This window comes from Emydura macquarii, unplaced genomic scaffold, assembly GCF_026122565.2.
Source record: "Emydura macquarii macquarii isolate MOO-44397 ecotype Brisbane River unplaced genomic scaffold, CSIRO-AGI_Emac_v2 contig_2422, whole genome shotgun sequence".
NCBI lineage: Eukaryota > Metazoa > Chordata > Testudines > Chelidae > Emydura > Emydura macquarii.
Window position 1 is genome coordinate 35583690 of NW_027132559.1, and position 19387 is coordinate 35603076.

The following is a 19387-nucleotide window of genomic DNA, read 5'->3' on the forward strand; positions in this document are numbered from 1 at the left end:
ACTATCCCTGCAATTGCAGCTCTGGACTACTATGGCCTAGAAATGAAGGATCCTGCCTTTCCTGGACCCTAAATGTCCTCCCTATTAACACCCAGGCAACACGGAGGAAAAAGTTGCCTTATTCGAATACAGAGAGGACAAAAACCTGACTGGTGGTGTGTTTAACTGGAGATTGAGGCAAACAGCCTGAAAGGTGGTGGAGAGATTGTGATTGGAGGCTGGCAGGAGAAGATGATTGGGAAATTGGGACTGGGAGTTGAGTTGGAGGAAATGGAGACCAGCTGGGCAAGGAGACTGGGAACCTGGTTGGGGTAGCTGGGAATGGGAGCCAGAGAAGGAAATGGGCTGGGAAGACAACTGGGGAAGAGACTGAGGGTATGTCTACACTGCAGACTGAAGTTGATTTACTTTAAATTAACTTGCACCCACTGAATTTTAGAAGTCGCAGGAGCGTGATCACACCACGCTCCTTGCACCAGGCTCGTGCCCCCCACTCGCCAGGCTTAGGTTGACATTCAAAGCAGTGCACTGTGGGTAGCTATCCCACAGTGCAACTAGCTGCAGAGGCTTGTGGGAAGCTTGTCATCCTCACACGATGCAATGTGCTCCCTTCCCCCCTCCCTTCTTGTCCCAAAAAAGCTGCAAACCTTTTTTGTGTGGTTTTTCTATGCCGCGCGCACGTCATTGCCGGAGAGACATGGAGCCTGCTCAACTCTCCACTATCACTGTGAGCATCACAAATACCTCACGGCTTATTCTGCAGTATTTTCAAAGGTGAGAGAGGAGCTGCAGCAAGGAAAATAGCAATGTTACTGAGGCTGGCCTGCTACAAGCCATAGAGCGGAACAATTCTCGTTTGCTGCAGGCTGTCACACATCATCTTCAGTCCGTGGAGCGCCAGTTCTGATCCCAGGAAACAAGCACAGATTGGTGGGAATCGCATCATTATGAAGGTGTGGGATGATGAGCAGTGGCTGCAGGACTTTTGTATGTGAAAGGCCACTTTCTTTGAACTTTGCGCGGTGCTATCCCCAGTCCTGAAACTCATGACTATTCGCTTGAGACCAGCTGTGACCATGGAGAAGCAAGTGCCCATCACTCTGTGGAAGCTGGCAATCCCAGATGCTACTGGTCAGTTGGGAATCAATTTGGAGTCGGTAAATCCACCTTCGGAGCTGTTGTGATTCAAGTGTGTAGGGCTATCAATAGGCTTCTGCTAAGAAGGGTAATGACTTTGGGAAACGTACAGAACATAGTGGACGATTTGCCGCAATGGAGTTCCTAAACCATGGGGTGGAGGGGACGGGGGTGAGACAACAGATGGCACGCATATCCCAGCACCTGACCACCTTGACACAGAGTACATAAACCAGAAGGGATACTTCTCAATGGTGTTGCAGGCCCTTGTGGACTACAGGACGTTTCACCAACATCAACGTGGGGTGGTCTGGAAAGGTGCATGACACGCACATCTTTAGGAACTCAGGTCTGTTCAATAAGATGCAGGCGGGCACTTTCTTCCTTGACAAAAAAAAAGCCAAAACATTGAGGATGTGGAAATGCCAATAGTGATCCTGGTGGATCCTGCCTGCCCCTTGCTCCCTTGGCTAATTAAGCCCTATACCAGGCACCTGGACAGCAAGAAGGAGCGTTTCAATAACAGGCTCAGCAAGTGCAGAATGGTGGTGCGTTTAAAAGCCAGATGGAGATGTCTGCTTATTAGGCTTGACATCAGTGAAAAGAACATCACATTAGTTATATCTGCATGCTGAGTGCTCCATAATTTGTGTGAAATAAAGGGGGAAAAGTTCCCCCAGGGTTAGGCCGTGGAGGCTGATTGGCTGCTCAAAATTTGTAGCCAGCCTGATTCCAGCGCTATGCTCAGAGCCAACAGCAGAGCACTTCGCCTCCAGGAAGCATTGAAAAACTGTTTTTTCAATGAACTGCAGTAATCTATGTCTGTGCTGTGCCTTTATTTCCGATTCTCCACACTCGCCCCAGCGGCCCCCTCCCCTTCTCTCCCACTCAAGCTATGAATGAATAAAGACAGATGTTTTTTAACGCTACAAAGTTTTATTTGTGACCCGTTTTAATGAGGGGAAAGGAGGATAACTTAACATTTTAAAGTGTTACTGTGCAAGCACCTCGCCGCTGCCGAAAGTCCCTCCCACCCCCGCGAAACCCTGCTGCCGAAAAGTGGCAAACGGCGGCAGGGTTTCGGTGGAGGGCATTGTTCCCCGCATGTAACCCCACCGCCGCCGAAAGTCCCCCCTGCCTTTTTTCCCCAAGCGGTACTCGGGTCAGGTACAGTGGTACTTGACCTGACTGTACCTGACCCGAGTGGTACTCGGGGAAAAAAAGGTTGAGAACCGCTGCTCTAGGGTAATGAACAGGTCCTGGCTCTTAGGGAGAATGGATATCCTGTTCTCCTCATCCTCCTTGTCCGCAGAGTCCTCCTCATTCATCCTGGACTGGGATTCTTCGGAGGTATCGATGCTGCATGGTGGCACAGTGGTGGGGTCACCACCGAGAATTGCATGCAGCTGCTCATAAAAGCAGCATGTTTTGGGCGAGGAGCCAGAACAGCTGTTAGCCTTCCTAGTTTTCTGATAAGCCTGCCTCAGCTCTTTGATCTTAACGCAGCACTGCTGCGCGTCCCTGTTGTGCTCCTTCTCCATCAAGTTGCGAGATATCTTCTCGTAGATATCTAAATTTCTTTTGCTGGCTCAGAGCTGAGCCAGAACAGACTCTTCGCTCCACAGACCGATGAGATCCAAGACCTTTGGTCGACTCCAAGCTGGAGCGCGTTTGGGCCGTGCAGTCGCCATGAGCAGTCCAGCTACAAAGCTCTCTCCACACAGTCTAAACTGGAAATGGAAATTCAAAATTTCCCAGGGTTTGAGTGGAGAAGCTATTTCCTATTTATGTGGCCACGTTACAGCAGAGCGTGAATGTCCAGAGTGGTCACAAGGGGGCATTATGGGATACCTCCTGGAAGCCAATGGCATTGATTTACATTAAGCTCTGCCTACGCTGATGCAAATTCGACCCATGGAATTCGAATTCAGCACTATGCCACTTGCAGAGGTGGTTTCATTAGGTCAACTTTTACCACGCATTAAATCAATGGAACTTACATGCCAGTGGAGATGCATACTTTAGGGGGTTGACATACGTTACATCGACCTCCAGTGTCAGTATAGACCAGGCCTGAGATTGATAAAAGAGTCTGGGTACAAAGACGGAGAACCACTGGGGATGGGGAAGGAGAGACTGATCTGATGAGGAATTAGGGTTTTGGGGGGAGGACTGGGATGAGGATTGTGTGTCTCATCCCCCTCTAGTACTGATCCACAGAGGATGACAACTACTGTTGTTACTCTTTTATCTCAAGTGGCAGAGGTCTGTGTGATAGATCTAAAAGTTTCAACCCTGCTGATGATCTATGTGGGTGTCAACACCATGCCACATAAAGGGAATTTCTATTTTATCAGTCTGCTTTTCTAAAAAATTATGAAATTACACACAACCTCTCCTGCATTAAAGGAATATTATTAAGGTTGCAAAGTCAAGCACTAAAAAGTTAAGAAATGCCAGAATTAAGGTGGAATGCACATATGAATTATAATAATAGCACGTAATATCTGATTAAAGACTGTTTCCACAGAAACACTGACTCATTCAATGCACAAGATGCATGTGCTCTGGATATGAATCTGGATTGTACAATGAAGGAAACTGTTGACTGTAGCACCTCTGCTTCATTTGTTGCAGAAGTGGAAGGTGTGTAATGAATGACAGCAGAATGTAGAAAGAGGAAGGATGGTCTTACAGTTAAGGGATTTGAATGCCTGCCTTGAGACTCTGGGGTCAGAGTCTCAAGTGCTGAGCATTCATAGCTGCAAATGAAGTCAGTTGGAGTTGTGGTCTGAACATACAAAGTGCTATATAATGCCAAATACCTTGAAAAATCAGGTCTTAGGTGTCTCCAATTGGGCACCAAAACTTAGTGACCTTCATCTCTTTGTGCCTCACTTCCCATCTTTGAAATAGGGGTAATAATGGCCCCTCATCTCACAGGGGTGTTGTGAAGATGAATTAATTAATGAGTATGAATCACTCAGGTACTGGAGTGATAAGTACCATTCAAAAGTCCATAAGAAATTAATAATTCTGTCTTTAGAGCAGGGTTTGAATACTGTGCAGTAAATAAGGGTTGGAGCCATACACTGAAATATAAGGATAAAACAAATCACTGAGTGGCTGCTCATTAAGTGAGAACCGCTCATCTTGTGCACTGAATGATGCAGTGGTCCAGTAGAAAAATTATGATCACATAATTAAAGACTATCATAATGCCTATGCGCAAGCAGGCTAAATTAAGTTTGCACAGGCAACATTACTTCTTTCATTTTCTAACTTTAGAGTGCTTGACTTTGTAACCTTAATAATGCTCTTTAAATGTAGGGTTTGTGTGTATAATTGTTACAGTTAAGATTTTGTCATGATTAATTTTAAAAGTTAAGTTTAAAAGATTTTAAAAGTTATGGACAGGTTGCGGGTAATAAACAAAAATTCATCGAAGCCCATGACCTGCCTGCAACTTTCACAAAAAATAACAGGAAGGGGGAGAGGAATAGAAGGAAGGAAGGGGGGGAGAGAAATGGGGACTGACCACCGCAAGGGGACTGACTGCTCCCAGGCCCCCACCACTTCAGTTCTGAAGCTGAAGACTGTCACAGTGATCTCAAAGTCATGGAATTCATGACCTCTGTGACAAAATCTTATCCTTAATAATTGTAAAAAAAACCACCCAAGTACAATGTATAACTGCCTACCTGTAATTCTTTCTGAATAAAAGAATCCAAATTACTACCAAACGAGGTTACAGAATTGCAATTTGAGAAGTTTAAAGAAAATGAGTATACATAATTGTAACAGAAGTTGCACGAAGAGGATTTCAACCAAAAATTATTCCCAGGGGTGTGTATGCAATCAAAACTGGTAGTTGTAAATTTTTCAGACATCCTAGCACAAATGGAAATAATTAAAAGTGTCAGGACAGTTACCAGAAGGTTTAAAGTCCTGCCATTATTTATAATTCCTCAAGCAAGTATAGCAAAATGAATTTAAATAGCCAGAGACAAAATTTATGAAAATCTCTTTAAAAAATTGAGGCAACAAAATGCATGCATAGCAAGCCAAGGATACTACATGTACAAGATATATAATCATGTTTATTCTTGTAACGATCATTCGTCGTTAGCTCTATTTTTCCATTTCCCCCTTTAATCTTTTATTATCACTTGCTATACTGCGTATCAACTTAGTCTGTAAGCTGCTTGGGGTAGGAACTTTTTTTTTGGTCAGCTCATGGAACTCAATACTTTTACCCTCCTGTTACTCTTGTTGAAAAAGCAAAATGTGCAGAAACAGCAGACACAGAGACACGATCCTCCACTATTGCGGCAAACATTCTCTTTGGCAGTTGGGATCAGAGTGGACTGTGCACTGAGTGCACACCCACAGGCAGTAGCAAAGAATCACACCTGTCAACTGGAGTTGAGAGCACTAAGCATCTCACAAACTTGGAACCATGCTACTTTCTCAAGAATGACAGTACAGAAATAATGCCCATTTCTTTCTCTTGCTTGTGCACTTATCCTTCCCATAAAAGAATTTCTAAAGTTCTGGGTTGGAAAGAAGGACAAGAAAGAAGAGAAAAAGATTATAATGTTAAATCCAAAGGGACACCAAGTTGAAATCATACTGCTGTGAAATTTCATCCCTAATATTTTCATATAATACTTAAGCTTGCAATAGCCAATAGAACACAATTAAAGTTAACGGTGTCCCAGTAAGCTCCTACTAGTTCATACAAGTGCAGCCAATATAACTTTCTGAAAATAATCTAACTTTTATGTGGACCGTGCAGTTCGACAGCTTTCTATGTGAAAGCTACATCCTGTGTTGAGCTTGGAGCAAATTGTTTCTTCACACCAAAAATGTAAGAGGATTAAAAAAAGATTTAGTAGGATTTCACAGGATGTAGAATAATTAACTGAGAACTCAATAGAATATTTGTAAATATTTAATTAAATAAATGTCTTTCCCAAAAAATACAATATATTTCGATCAAATTCCAAAAGGTTGAAGTCTGGATCCCACAACAATGCAGTCGCTTGATCAAATAATTGCTATATTAATTTCCCAAAAGTGCTAACTAACTTTGACTTTCCAGAAGTAACTTTACAGATGTTTTAGTAAAACAGGCAAAATGCATATGACTAGATACAAATGTAATAATTTTTACAGTGCCATAGCTGTGCACAGTGCTTCACAGACAGAAAGAAGGCAGTCCCTGATCTGAATAGTTTATGATGTGAGGGCCAAATTCTGCTCTCAGATACACCGTTGTAAATCTGATGCAGTCCACTGATGTCACTGAGTCACTCCAAATTCTTACATATGTAATAACTGAGAGCAGAATTTGGCCCCACTGTTTAGATATGATGTTAAGAATGGAACAGCAACGATAAGAGGATTAGCGTGAGGGTGGGAGGAAGAGCAGGGAAGAACAGTGTTGAGCAGAAGTTAATGTGATTATCTGAATTACATCATAATGGTTCCATTTTTTTTAAATTGTAAATTATGAGCTAAAGGAAGGCCCAAATCCTGCAAATATGCTTAACTTCACATACAAGTAGTTCCTCTGAAATTAATGATTATTAGTGCATAAAGTTAAACACACACATAAAGCTTTGCAGGACTGCAGCCTAAACAACAAAGTAATTTTGTATTTTGGTGCATGCTTGTGGGAGTTCAAGAGAGGGAGGCAAGGAAGAAGTATTGCTTATAGGAGTAAGAACAGGACATGAAGAGATAGACACAATGGAAGGAGGGAGGGAATGGAGACAGCAAAAGACAGCAAGGATGTCACAGTGCACTTTCTAACTTGATACAGACCCATCCAGCTGTAGAAACCTGCAGAATTTGCAGCTAGCATGATCTTGCCTTACTCCTGTAGCAATTTGGAACCAACTACAATTGAACAAAGCCAGTTGAAGAAACAAGAATTCTGCATGGACTGCTGAGCTAGACTAAAGGGAAAAAATATGAAGAGAGAAAAGGAAGCTGAAGAGAAGATAGATATTGAAAAATGTAGAGAAGAGCTGGAAGAAATTCAGCTGAACATAGCGGGGTTTTTGGGGGTGGTTTTTTAGATAAGGGATTGCATGAATCCCATGTTTTTCCTTTTCTGGAGATTTGAGAACACATCCCACAAAAATCAAAAGAATCTTGCAAAAGTTATCAAGACTGCATCTGTGCTATTACTAATGATATGATTTTGTCATGGATTCCATAACTTTCCGAGACCTCTGTGACACTTTCCACTTCCACTTCAGCCCTGTGCCTTGGGGGTCCTGCAGCTCTGAGCCGCCATGGCCACCGCAGCTGTCACTAAATTAAACTGTAAACTGTCACTTAAGTGAGTTCATAAATTTACTCACATAAATGGTCCCATTGATTTCCACTACGCACCTAAGTGTACCCAGTATCACAGGTTAAAATTGTATTTTTATTAGAAATTTTTTTCTTAGTTAAAATATCTCACTTCAAAACTAAATTGCTTCAGTGTTAAAAATGAAAAACTACCTAGTTTTTCAATCCATTAAAGTGATTGTGAACTTTTTTTATACATGCAGGACAAAATTTTCAAAAACAGGAACTTAACAAGCCCACTCTTTAGATACTTATGAGTGGGATTTTCAAAAGTATATCTATCTGTGATTTAGGAGTACAAATCCCAATGACTTCAAACATGGAAGAATGTAACCTGGTCAAAGCATTTCAGTTTTCTTGACTTGTGGATTTTCAACATATTGGAGGGTAGTAGTGTTTGCAGATATGTTTGAGTTTCTTTTGCTCTTTTAGCAATGATGTTAAAGAGGTCCTGGACTTGTCTTTTGCAACATAAATTAAAACTGTAAGGAGGAAACTTCTTAATAGAATTCTTTAATGTAAAATCAGAAGTTCTACTATTAGAAAACCAATTAAAGAAACAAGTACTGAACAGCCACTTAATCACAGACTATAAAATGGGAATAAAGTAAGGAATTAGCAACATGTAAATAAAATACTGTACATTATTTACGTTTTGTTTTTAAACCTTATTTTTAATTTAAAAAACATTACTTTTATCCACCATGGTTTGGTTTAAAATTCAATTCTTTTGTCTATTTTATTAAGGTTAACTAGGAGATGTTACACTACATTTTAAACAAATATTTTGTGGCACTCATTCAGAGTAAATTCCTAGACCCTAAAACACTATTTTCTGAGACAGTCAAACTTTAAGACACTTTCAGGCCTGGTAAACCTAGCCCCACTCCTCTTGGTGGTAGCTGGTGTAGTTTGTCTGTTTTTGTAAAGTACATGTAATTATTCATGAGATTCAATGATCATTTAATCCACTCCCAGTAGTCTTTAATTGCATCATCACATTCTACTTTTCCATGGGATCCTGCCTTATTACTGAATGAGCAGTTATTCAATATTTTTATTTTATACTCTTCATTCACTGTGTGGCCACAGGTCTTATTTAATGTACATCATCCAAAATCGGCACCGAATACAAAATTATTCATTTCCTTGACTTTTCTATGGTGCTCTCGCCATAGGATCTGAATACGTCACAGATATTAAATTAATTTATCTTCACAACATCCTTGTATGATTGGTGGCATTAGAAACATTAAGGTCCAAAATGTCAGAAAAGTCCACTAACTGTAAGCACCCAATTTGAGACACCTAGGGCTTGATTTTTCAGTGTACTTAGCACTTTTATAACACTACACTGAAAACATAGTTCCAATTGATTTCAGTTATGAACATTCAGCATTTCTGCAAATCTGGTCCCAGGTGTTTCATTTTGGGAACTCAGAAAATGAGGGACACACAATTAGTGGTCAACTCAAAATTTTGGTGAAAGTGACTTGCCTCAAATCTTACAGAGCTCTCTGGCAGAGGCAGGGATAGAATCCAGATCTCCAGAATTCAATTTCAGAATAAAGCCATCCCTTTGCTTTCTGCAATCCCCTACCTCCTTCTATACACATTTCAACTTCTTGTTACAAAACTTCTGGCATCCTACAGACAACATCATTCACTATACAACTTTGATTCATTCCCAGATCACTGTCCCAGCCTGGGAATTGTATAAAGTGGGATCCTGTGATTAAAAAAAAAGTGCATGGGCTGGATTAACCCATCACTGGGACCTATGCAAATATACATTTCCAGATCCCTACCTTCTAATATAAACAACAACAATAACATAGCCATACAGTATATTTACTGCAACCAGGCTGACCATGTTGTGAATCCACCGGGAACGGTCGCTCATCCTGCTGCTGCTCAAGGTGCTACTCATCATAACAGAGAGGCAGCTGGGATAAACCGGAGTGGTGCTATAACCTTGTGTGCCACTTTGCAATGCCACTCACTCAAGTGAGTGAAGCTCTTTCAGTGTGCATGCAAATCCATGTCAAGGTTTAAAAAACAAAAAAAAAACAACCACCCCCCATTTTGGCCCCCACTCCACAAATTTGGGCCATAGGCACATACCTAGTTTGTATGGTTGGGTCATTAAAGACTGCATAATAATGCATATGTGCAAGGGGGTTGTATTTAAGATTGCAAGGGAAATGTTAATTCTGGCATTTCCTAACTTTTGAAAGCTTGACTTTGCAACCTTAATATTCTTTTAATGTAGTTTTTTGGGGGGCAGGAAATTAAAAAGAAATTCTGTCCAGTGGAACCATGACGACACCTTGGGTCATCAGCAGAATCTGGACCTTTAGATCCAAAACAAAGACTACCACTTAAAATAGCAGAATAACTGGTAACAGTAGCAAGGCTATTATCATCTATATAAACCAGACACTAGAAAATGGCTCAGACACACGTTGCCAGTGGGCTTCACAGTTCTTTGACAGCTTTGAAAGTAGACACAAAATTCCTGGGTTCAATTTTAAGTTATGTATGGGAGCGTACTATGGTGCCATAAGCCATTCTACTCCTGTGCCCCCATCCTATTTTTGTGTCCCCCTCTTCCATTCCATCCCTGGGCTCCTGCCCGCTCCCCTCTCTGTTCCTATCCAACCCCCCCCAATGGCCCAGTTCTTGCATCTCACTCTCTCAATATGAGGCAAACACCCAGCATAGAAAATTTCAGCCAAAACGGTTAGAGTTAGACAACGTTATAAGCAACTGAAAACAAGGTCTTAAAGCGTTAGATAACCGTAACATTGGAACTGGTAGCACAGCCTATATTTATAATGGAAAAAAATCACTAAATAAGAAAATAATTTTCAGTGTTAAGATAAGGGTTCATTATAAATAATGAGAAAAACAAAGAAAATAAAATTACTTGATAATGTATTTTAAAATTATTCGTTTTTAACCATGCATATACAGATCATATTGTAGGTGAAAACAACAAGAACTTGCATAATATTTTCCCCCACTTTGTAAACATATATGTTTTTTAACTTACCCCTCCTAGCTCCTTAAGGTCCTTTTCTAATTTTTCAGAGATCACATTAGATGGAATATCAAGGTAAAACACCTTCCCAGTAAGTGACTTATATTTAGATTTCTCTGTCTTTGCAGTATCTTTTTTCACAGTTTTCAGAGTTCTGTTTTTTTCTGTTTTTCCTTGTGCACCACCTGCTGTCAAAAAAGGTAGAGAATTTGAATAGGATTATATTGTATTTTGGTAAACACAAAGTATGTACATTTCCCTCTTTAAGCCCAGATTCAAGTAAGGAGAGGATGGGAAGGGTAAGCCAAGCTTCTGCATGAGCAGGACATATTTTTGTTGAACTGTGACCTTAAAGCATACTAGAAAGAATAGACCCTTAAAAATAATAGGGCACCTTGCTTTAATATAATACAATATTAGAGTTTTGTTCATTATTTCATTTTTCAGAAGACATTTTGATGTCTATCCAAAATCACTTAAAAATAGTGACACTAATATTAAAGGGGAGCAAACAATGAAGGCCCCAATCCTGCAAACACTTATGCATATCCTTAACTTTAAGCATGCAAGTATTCTCAATGACTCCAGCTGGGTTACTCACATACTTAAAGTTAAACATGCATATAAGTAGTTGCAAGTGTGGGGTCTAATTCATTCAAATTGGTCTCTTAGGACCTGATCCAAAACCCCCTGAAGACCATAGAAAGATTTCCAGTGAATTCAGTGGATATTGTATCAGATCCCTACAGTTCTTCTGTTAAAATCCTCCTTTATACTGCTATTGGAAAAAGAAAATCAACTGTCATGTCCTCTTTTCTCTCCGCCCAATTTGCCAAATATTATGTTGTGTTTGTAATGATGCTCCACTAGAAAATTATTAGTATCAAGACATAAAATGCTCTGGGAACAGAAAATACCTCTCTTTACTATTCTCCTGAAGTAGCAACACTGCATTTTGGCATGCTACCTGTAAAACAAATATTTAAAGGCAAACAAAATACCAAAAAAGAAGATTAAAGACTTGTTTCTGCTCTGTCACTTGACTTCAGGTTTGTTAAACAGGCAGAACCACCCAATCCAACTCCCATTTAAATCACTGAGAGTTGGATAGGGTCCTAAATCAGGACAGAATTTGGATCTAAACAACCAATAATTCCAGTTTTCTAGACAGCAAAAGAATTTTAAGGCAATATCTCACAGAAGAAAAAATTCAGAGGAGTCATATTGCAATTATTCATGAAAGAACTATTTCCACAGGACTTTAGATTAAATTTTTGCAAACATGCTAGATTAAAAATACCTAAATAAGTTTTTAGAATAAAGTATTTTTTTCTGCTCTGTCATTTCTGTTTAGATTGTAAAATCCTTGTGACATGTTTTTTCCCTTGTTATAGGTACTTACAGTCCTGAGCACAATGGGATTCCGACCTGAGTGGAGGCCTCTAGGTGCTATTATAATATGATTAAACAAAGTTACAGTAATAGTATTATGGTAGCACCTTCAGGAAACTCATGTGTGATATCCCAATCAACGCATAAGTTTAACTTTATGCACTTGATTAGTCACAATAGGTTTAAATCACAGTATTAGTTGTAACAAAAATTTTCCAGACAACAAAAATAGCTTTCCCCCTTGAAGAGCAAGCAATTTAACATACGCCTAAAACAAGCCACAATACTATTGCAGCATTTCAACTGTATCTGTGCAGGTGGACCTCTGTGAGGCCCAATAGATCCACCCAGAAAAATAGAATTGCAAGATTTAGCCCTTAAATATGCAAGTGAATAGCTTTACTCAAGTGATTAGACACACTGAATTCAAACCTGTGATTGGTTTCTTCTTCACATGAGTAGTCTGACAGATATCCATAAATTAACCTATGTCACCAATTGCAAAAAAATTCAAACCATGAAACCCCACATTTCCAGCATAGCATATAACTAAAAAACAAAACAGACTCCTTCAAAAGTGGGAGATTGACTTTATCTTGCAACCACACAAAGGTTCTGATCCAAGATGATTCACACAAGTTCTCTCGCATTAGCAAAGGCAGACCCATGCACCTGTATAGAGTCCCACTGACTGCAAAAGACCTTATCCTGCATGAATCAGTTTACAAGAGTGGAGCTTTAAAGGGAAAATGCAAGGTAACTAAAGTAAGGTATATTAATTATTTCATCTAGGTTACTTTAATACCAAAAAACTAACAACAAAAATACATTTTTAATACACAAGGCCACATTCCTGCCAGCTTCTCTGTAAGGATGGACCCCTACACCTGCCCTCAGGCCCAATGGTGTCAATGGGGGAAGTGGAATGTCTTGCCCTGTATGGAGCAGTTTACAGGACCAAATGTGAAGAGTGAATTAGGCCTATCTACTAATTGCTTACTTTTAGCACTTCAGACAGCTTGTACAAGGAGAACACCCTCATCAGCTTCACCTATTTCTAGTTTCACTTTTTGTTCTCATGTAGCAGCATAAAGCAGTATTGAGCTTCCAGCAATAGAGAGGTTTTAAAAAACGTCTGCATTTCAGCTTTCTTGACTTAGGGATTTTCAATTACTGGAATGTGGTGTTTGCAAAGATAGCAGAGATATTTATGTATCCATTTTGCATTTGAGTTTTTATGAACAATCTTACTTCAATGGGACTACCCAAACAAATAAAATTAAATGTGTTTACCCATTTGTAGCAAATGGTGTTTTAGACTCCAATCCTAGAACTAGTGCCAAGTTCCTAGACCCCTGAAGCCACAATGAGGCAAAATACTAGATAGGGGCCCGGGTCATAGGTACTAATTAAATGGAGCCCTCTTGAAGGGCTTGAGAAAAGCAGCTCCCAATAAGCAGTTTACCTAAACTAACTTGTTACAAAAATTCTTTACAGTAACTGAATGAGATTTACAATCACTTTGAACGCCTTCCCATAAGAGTTTAGGACCACATGGGGGAAAGCACATCACTTACACGTAATTTGTCCTTTGTTGCTAATCTTCATAGTACTTGGTTTCATTTTCCGGAGGAGTCACATTTTTCCGTCCACCTTCCTTCCAAGGTTATGACCTGCGGGAGAAATAGTTCAACAGAGAAATTAAACCCCCCGAGAGAGACAGAGGCAGCCCCTTCCTCGTGCACACTCCCTGCACCCCGAGTTCCGGCTCCCTGGCTCCCATCCCCAGCACACTGCTGCTTCCAACTCCCCAGTCACCCCCAAACCGCTCACACTGCCTCCCGGCCCTCCCCCCCGGACACCCCCGGGCCTCTCCTCACGGTCACCCCCGGCCCGGCCCGGCCCGGCCCCCCCTCCCCCTCGACTGCTCCTTCGACCTGGGCCCGGGGGGAGAGGACGCTGCCGCTAGCTCACCGTAGGCTCTCAGGCCGGTAGCCAGGGCCGCCCGCCCGGCCAAAGTGACCGGGGCGCTCTCGAGGTGAGCGTGCGAGGCCACCTCGCCGGCGGCTCCCCGCGCTTTCCCGCCTCCCTGAGCCTCTACACACAAGACCTGACGGGCTCGCGGCTCCCCGGCAGCGCCAGCAGCAGGCCGCGGTGCGTCCACAACGGGACGCCAGGGGGCGCTGCGAGAGCGGCCGCGCGCGTCGTTGCCGCCCGGCCCCGTAAGTAACCCCGCCCCAGCCCAGGCGGGCCTAGCAGGCGCGCTCCGGCTCCGCGCGCCCAGGTCAGACCCTCCCCCCACGTGCGCGGGAGCCCAGCCCAGCTCTGCCTCGGATCGAACAGGCCAGGCCCTCTCTTCCCCCTCCTACGTGCGCGGAAAACCAGCTCCCAGCAGGCCAGCCCCAGCCTTGCCCATCCCAGTGCCGCACCCCCCTCGCCCCCAGCAGGCCGGATCTCCACCCCACCTTGCCTGTGGTGACTAAGGGCAAAGTGCACGGCATGTCCCCAGCGTGGCTGCGATGCCCAGCCCAGCTTATCTTCATCAGGCCCCTTCCCCCAGCTCTGTGCCTTCCGCCCTAGCAGGGCCTCGCTCCGCCTGCTTGGCAGGACCCTGCCACCCAGTCCCAGCTGGCCAGAACCCCCAAGTGCTCCAACAGCCCCAGGCCTGCCTCCCTTTTCCCATGTGCTGGGCCCAGGCTCCATCTGCACCTCTCAGGCACCCTCAGCACTTACGGACTCTGGGCCTGTCCACAAGCAGCTGCAGCACCTCACATGCCCCCGGGGTGCTGGAACGATGTGTATAGTGGGGGTGCTCAGAGCCATTGAACCAAACAGGAAACCCTGCATATAATGGAAACCACTTCAAGCCACCTAGTTCTAGCACATAGTGTGCCCCCATGTGCTTTGTAGACCCTGTCCCCCCACAGCATCCCATGTACTCTTTAGGCTCCACTACCAGTATGTCAGACCCTTGTCACATAGGTGCTGCATGCAGGTCTGCCCTCTTCCCCTGCTGTCAGACTGACCTACCCTTCACAGCCATCTGCAGATGGCTCAGCTCTAACACACTAGATTGCCTCCATCCATGTATTGTAAGGGTCTTTCTTCTGCTCTCTCACCCAGCCCCCATTTATCACCCCCATTTTTCGTCCTCATTGACTCAACCCCTGCTTGCCTCAGCATTATCAGATCACCTACCAAATCTTCAGCAGGCTTTGTCCCCACCCCTTAGAATCATAGAACCACTGGGCTAGAAGGGGCCACATGGGTCATCTCATCTCATCTAACCCCCTGCCAAGATGCAGGATTTGTTGCATCAGCCCTGGCATGTCAGTTTCCCATGTCCTGCATTATAGATGCGGTGTAACCGGAAGTTTTTTAAATGTTGGCTTTAGGGTGATTGTTAATCATTATTCATGTTTGCATCTGACGAAGTGGGTTGCAGCCCACAAAAGCTTATGCCTGCAGAAATTAAATGTGTTAGTCTTTAAAGTGCTACAGGACTCCCGTTGTTTTTGCTGTATACAGACTAACACCGCTACCCCTCTGGAATTATTCATGTTATAATTTAAAGTTGGTGCACTCATTGATGGAGGGTGGTTGCACACCAGTCTGATTAATTGGGGGAAGGAGTTGGTTGAAGGAGGAGAACATGGGCAAGAGCTGGTGTGGAGAGGATGAGAGTAGGAATCAGGTGGATGAGAGTGGGCAGGAGCCAAAGGGTAGCAGCAGGGCAAGGAAATAGAGAGTGGTGGGAACTAGGAAGGGAACAGAAGGGGACAGGGAGAGGCTGGAGGGGAAGAGGAGCACAGTCCTCTCCAGCACTTGGAATAGAACTCATTAGTGTTAACCTTGCTGTCTGGTAACTAGCTGGGAAAACTGGCTATTTGGTAACTAGCTGGGAAAACTCCTAGCAAAAAAAACCTCTCTCATCCTCTTGTGGTGGCAGGGCCACATAGAAAATAACAGCCTTCTACTATTACCAATTACTTCCTTCATGGGGAGCAGAGGTGGAACAGAGAGAGGTGGGGAAGACAGGGTACAGAGGCAACATGCTAGAAGACGGGCAGAACTGGAAAGGTGGAAGAGAAAGACAAAGAAGGGTTTATAATTACTAAACCACAGTGCCCTCCAGAGTTTAGACTAGAACCTAGGACTTCTGAGTCTCAACAGTGCTCTACTGTCAGAAAATAGCCATGAAACTCACTGACAAAATGTGTCACATTGCTCCAGTGGCTGGTCTAACGGCTGACTGCTCTTACCAGTTTCTCCATTAGCTAAAGTGGAAGAAGCCTGTCCTGTGGATGTAAAGGTTTGAGCCCTGCTGATAACCTATGCTGGGGGTCATTATGATTCCACACGATGGATTTTTTTTGTTTGCTCTTTTAAAAATCTAGGAAATTACACACACACATACACACAAACTATGTTAAAAATAGTTAAGATTGCAGAGTAAAGCACTCAGAAGTTAGGAAATACTAGCATGAAGGTTGCTTGTGCCACTGTTATCCAGCCTTTTTGTGCAAATGCATTATGACATGATCTTTAATTTCATGATCATACACTATTTTTTCCCTAGAGCCCTTTTCCTCCAATTGTCTTCCACATTCCCAGAGAGTTTCAGCTTCAGTAGAGCTTTTAACTGTTCCATTCTTCCACTCAGTATTTTCTTAATTTCCTTTTACTCCTTGTACCATGTACTGTTCAGTGATCAGTCAGCACTGAAGGTGCTTGCAGGACATCTGGTTTATTCAGTTCCCAGTTCCAGCAGGCTGTGGTTGACAATAAGAGCTTCAGAGCACCCTGCCCAGAGTCCATCTGGGAAACTCAGCCCTTAAAGGCACAGTCCCCAATACCACAGAGAAAGGATGATCATATGGTTTAAGTAACTGAATACCAACCTATAGAATTGGATTCTATCCCTGCTTCTGCCACAGAGTTTCAGAGTGATGCTGGGCAAGTCATTTAAACCACATTTTTCATAGGCGATTGCTAACAGTATGTTTCTATTTTTCCTAGTGCCCAGCTTGAGACTCCTGGGTATTATTTGCAGACATGCTGAGCGCTTACAGCTACAACTGAAGTCAATGGGAGCTGTGCCTGAATATATGAAATGCCATGTACTCTCTCTCAAAGTGGGCACCTAAAATTAATAACAGCTTTTAACAATCTCTCCTTAATCATTCTGTGCTTCCCAGCTGTAAATCATACAGTAATGTGTAGATACATTCATTAACATTTGTGAAGCACTCATATAGTACCGTGATGAGCTCCAAAAAACAAGCCCGCAACAAAATTATTAATTTTTTATTCAATGCAGGATTTGGATGGTGTACAGTAAATAAGGCCTGGGGGGGTCACACACTGTATGATGAGGATAAAAAGGAATATCAACTGAATACCCATTTAGAGAGCACTGTTCATCCTGTGTAGTGAATAAGGCAGTGATCCTGAGGAAAAAATAGTATGTGGTCACATAAAAATCTAGGTTAAAAATGGCCTTTAAAATTCAGGCCCAAACCTGTGAAGTGCTGAGGATCCTGACTTCAGTGGGATCTGAGGGTACTTAGGACCTTTCAGGATATGCGCAGCATCCTGCAGCTCAGACTCTTAAAAGCATCATGGAGAATGACTATCTGGAAATGCTGGGGTGAGCAAAACATTGAAAATGAAGCCCTGGCACTCTCAGTATATTGATTGCTGTGTATTTACGATTTATCTGTGGTAGCATCCATGATGCCCTAAGTGTTTTCCAGACACTGAAGATGGGATAATTGTGGCCCTGAGAAACTCAGAGTCTAAAGACAGACAAGCAGGTGGACGGAGGTTAGGTAAAGGATGATGCTTCAGAGGTACCCAGGTTGTGAGGCACCTCCCCAACACCTGCCCTTAGCACAAGGAAGTCCTGTCTATGCCTGCTGTCGATCAGCTCCCTGAAACCACCAGCCTCTGGCAACACAAGCACTAAACTTCCAGGCCTCCACAGGCCTCGCTCTCTCTGTGTAAGTTAGCAATAGGCATATGCCAACCTCCTAGTCCTCTGAGCATCCCTTGGGAGTTGTTCCACTGAACATTCACAGAACTCTCCAATTTGCTACTCTCAAAGGAATAGTCCACACCTGTTTGCAAGATATATTGCCATTGTCCCCTCTGGGCATCCATGGGACTTGTTCTAGTGCAGCCTTTGAAAGGGACACAAAGCATGGCTAGTAATTAGCAGCTGCTCTCTGCATCCAACTCCTGTGACCAAGCTGTTTTAGCTTTGCTGTTCTGACAGTCTCAGCTTAGCACACAGAAGCCAAGTGGCTGCTGAGGGAGAAGCTTTGAGAGCTGATGTCATTTCAAGTCTGGTCCAATGAGGAAAGCAAAGTGCAGCCTCTTTTGTGTGGCCTGGACTATAACTGGAGCTGCAGGGCAGTACTAAGGGGGTTGAGCACATAAGTGCTGTATCTCTGCCCTGGGCAAAGCTAATTAGTTGCTATCATCATCGACTCTTCAGGTAAGAGGGGAGTCTGCTTCTAGGTGAGGCAAAAAGCAGCTCAGTGGAGGGGAGCAAGGGATAAGGATAGGGATGTATTGTAACATCCATAGGCAATGCCCAGCCCTGACAACACAATTTTTTGATAATGCAAGGATTATCATTGCATAATATGGGTTGTTTTGCAGCTCAGTAAATAATGTTTAGTGTATGATGCCTAATTGGTGCATGAATTTTTGCAGGGAGCAAAGGTTTGCTTCGTTTGAATCTGTTATTCTGAGATTCATGTAATTTTCTGGGGGTGGATGGGCACCTGCTTTGAAGGATGCATCCATTTTGATTGGGTACATGCATTATTTTTCTGTGTGTGTGATTGTAGCTGCACTATTATTGGGTATCTGCCTTTGAGAAGATGCATGCATTAATTTTTGAGGGTTGGATTAATTAGTTAATTTAGATTTATACAAAAAGAAAAAGGCACCTTTCCCAGGATTTTAGGTTATTGGTACATACATTTGTGAGTCCATTAATAATTTTTGAGTGGCTTGTTAATGGTAGATGCTGTATTTTGGGGTGCATGCTTTATTTTCTGGGGGGTTGTGTTTTGAAGACTGCATGCATTTTGCTGGCAAAGTTTAACTGTGTTTGAAGTGCCAGAGAAACCAGCTGCCTCTTCTCTGCATCAGATTTGAAGTGTTGCCTATGCTGCTTGTTTTCAGCCCTCAATCATTGCAGCAAGGTGCAAACAGCACTTTACTTTTCTTGCTCATGTTCTAAGTAATTTAGCCAGTTTTCTCCACAGCCGTCACATTAAAGCTTGGCTTTTTATTCTCTCTCCCATTTTCAGATTTGCAGGCCCATTCCAGCCCAGCCTGGTTCCATTGCCCTGTTCTCTGAGGGGTTGGTGCCTATTTTGTGCAGGGAGGAGCAGTGTGGTATGTGAATGATGCTTCCAGGGGAGAAGTAGTGGC

The 19387-nt window shown here is 42.9% G+C and overlaps 1 protein-coding gene across 4 annotated transcripts in view; it reads right to left on the bottom strand.

Annotated features, from left to right (window-relative positions):
• The window catches only part of DBF4 (DBF4-CDC7 kinase regulatory subunit), a 35542-nt gene extending 21425 nt beyond the window's left edge, over positions 1-14117 (bottom strand). For 2 of the 4 annotated variants that reach the window (XM_067562252.1, XM_067562251.1), the window contains exons 1-3: positions 13913-14091; positions 13516-13611; positions 10559-10734 (exon numbers count right to left, since the gene is read on the bottom strand). In XM_067562252.1, coding sequence (XP_067418353.1) covers positions 10559-10734; positions 13516-13561 — 222 coding nt within the window. In that variant the 5' untranslated portion in view covers positions 13562-13611; positions 13913-14091. Of the gene's footprint in view, positions 1-10558; positions 10735-13515; positions 13612-13912 lie in introns of all 4 variants that reach the window. The other 2 variants (XM_067562253.1, XM_067562254.1) reach the window with 2 other exon arrangements.
• Positions 14118-19387: the final 5270 nt, after the last annotated feature.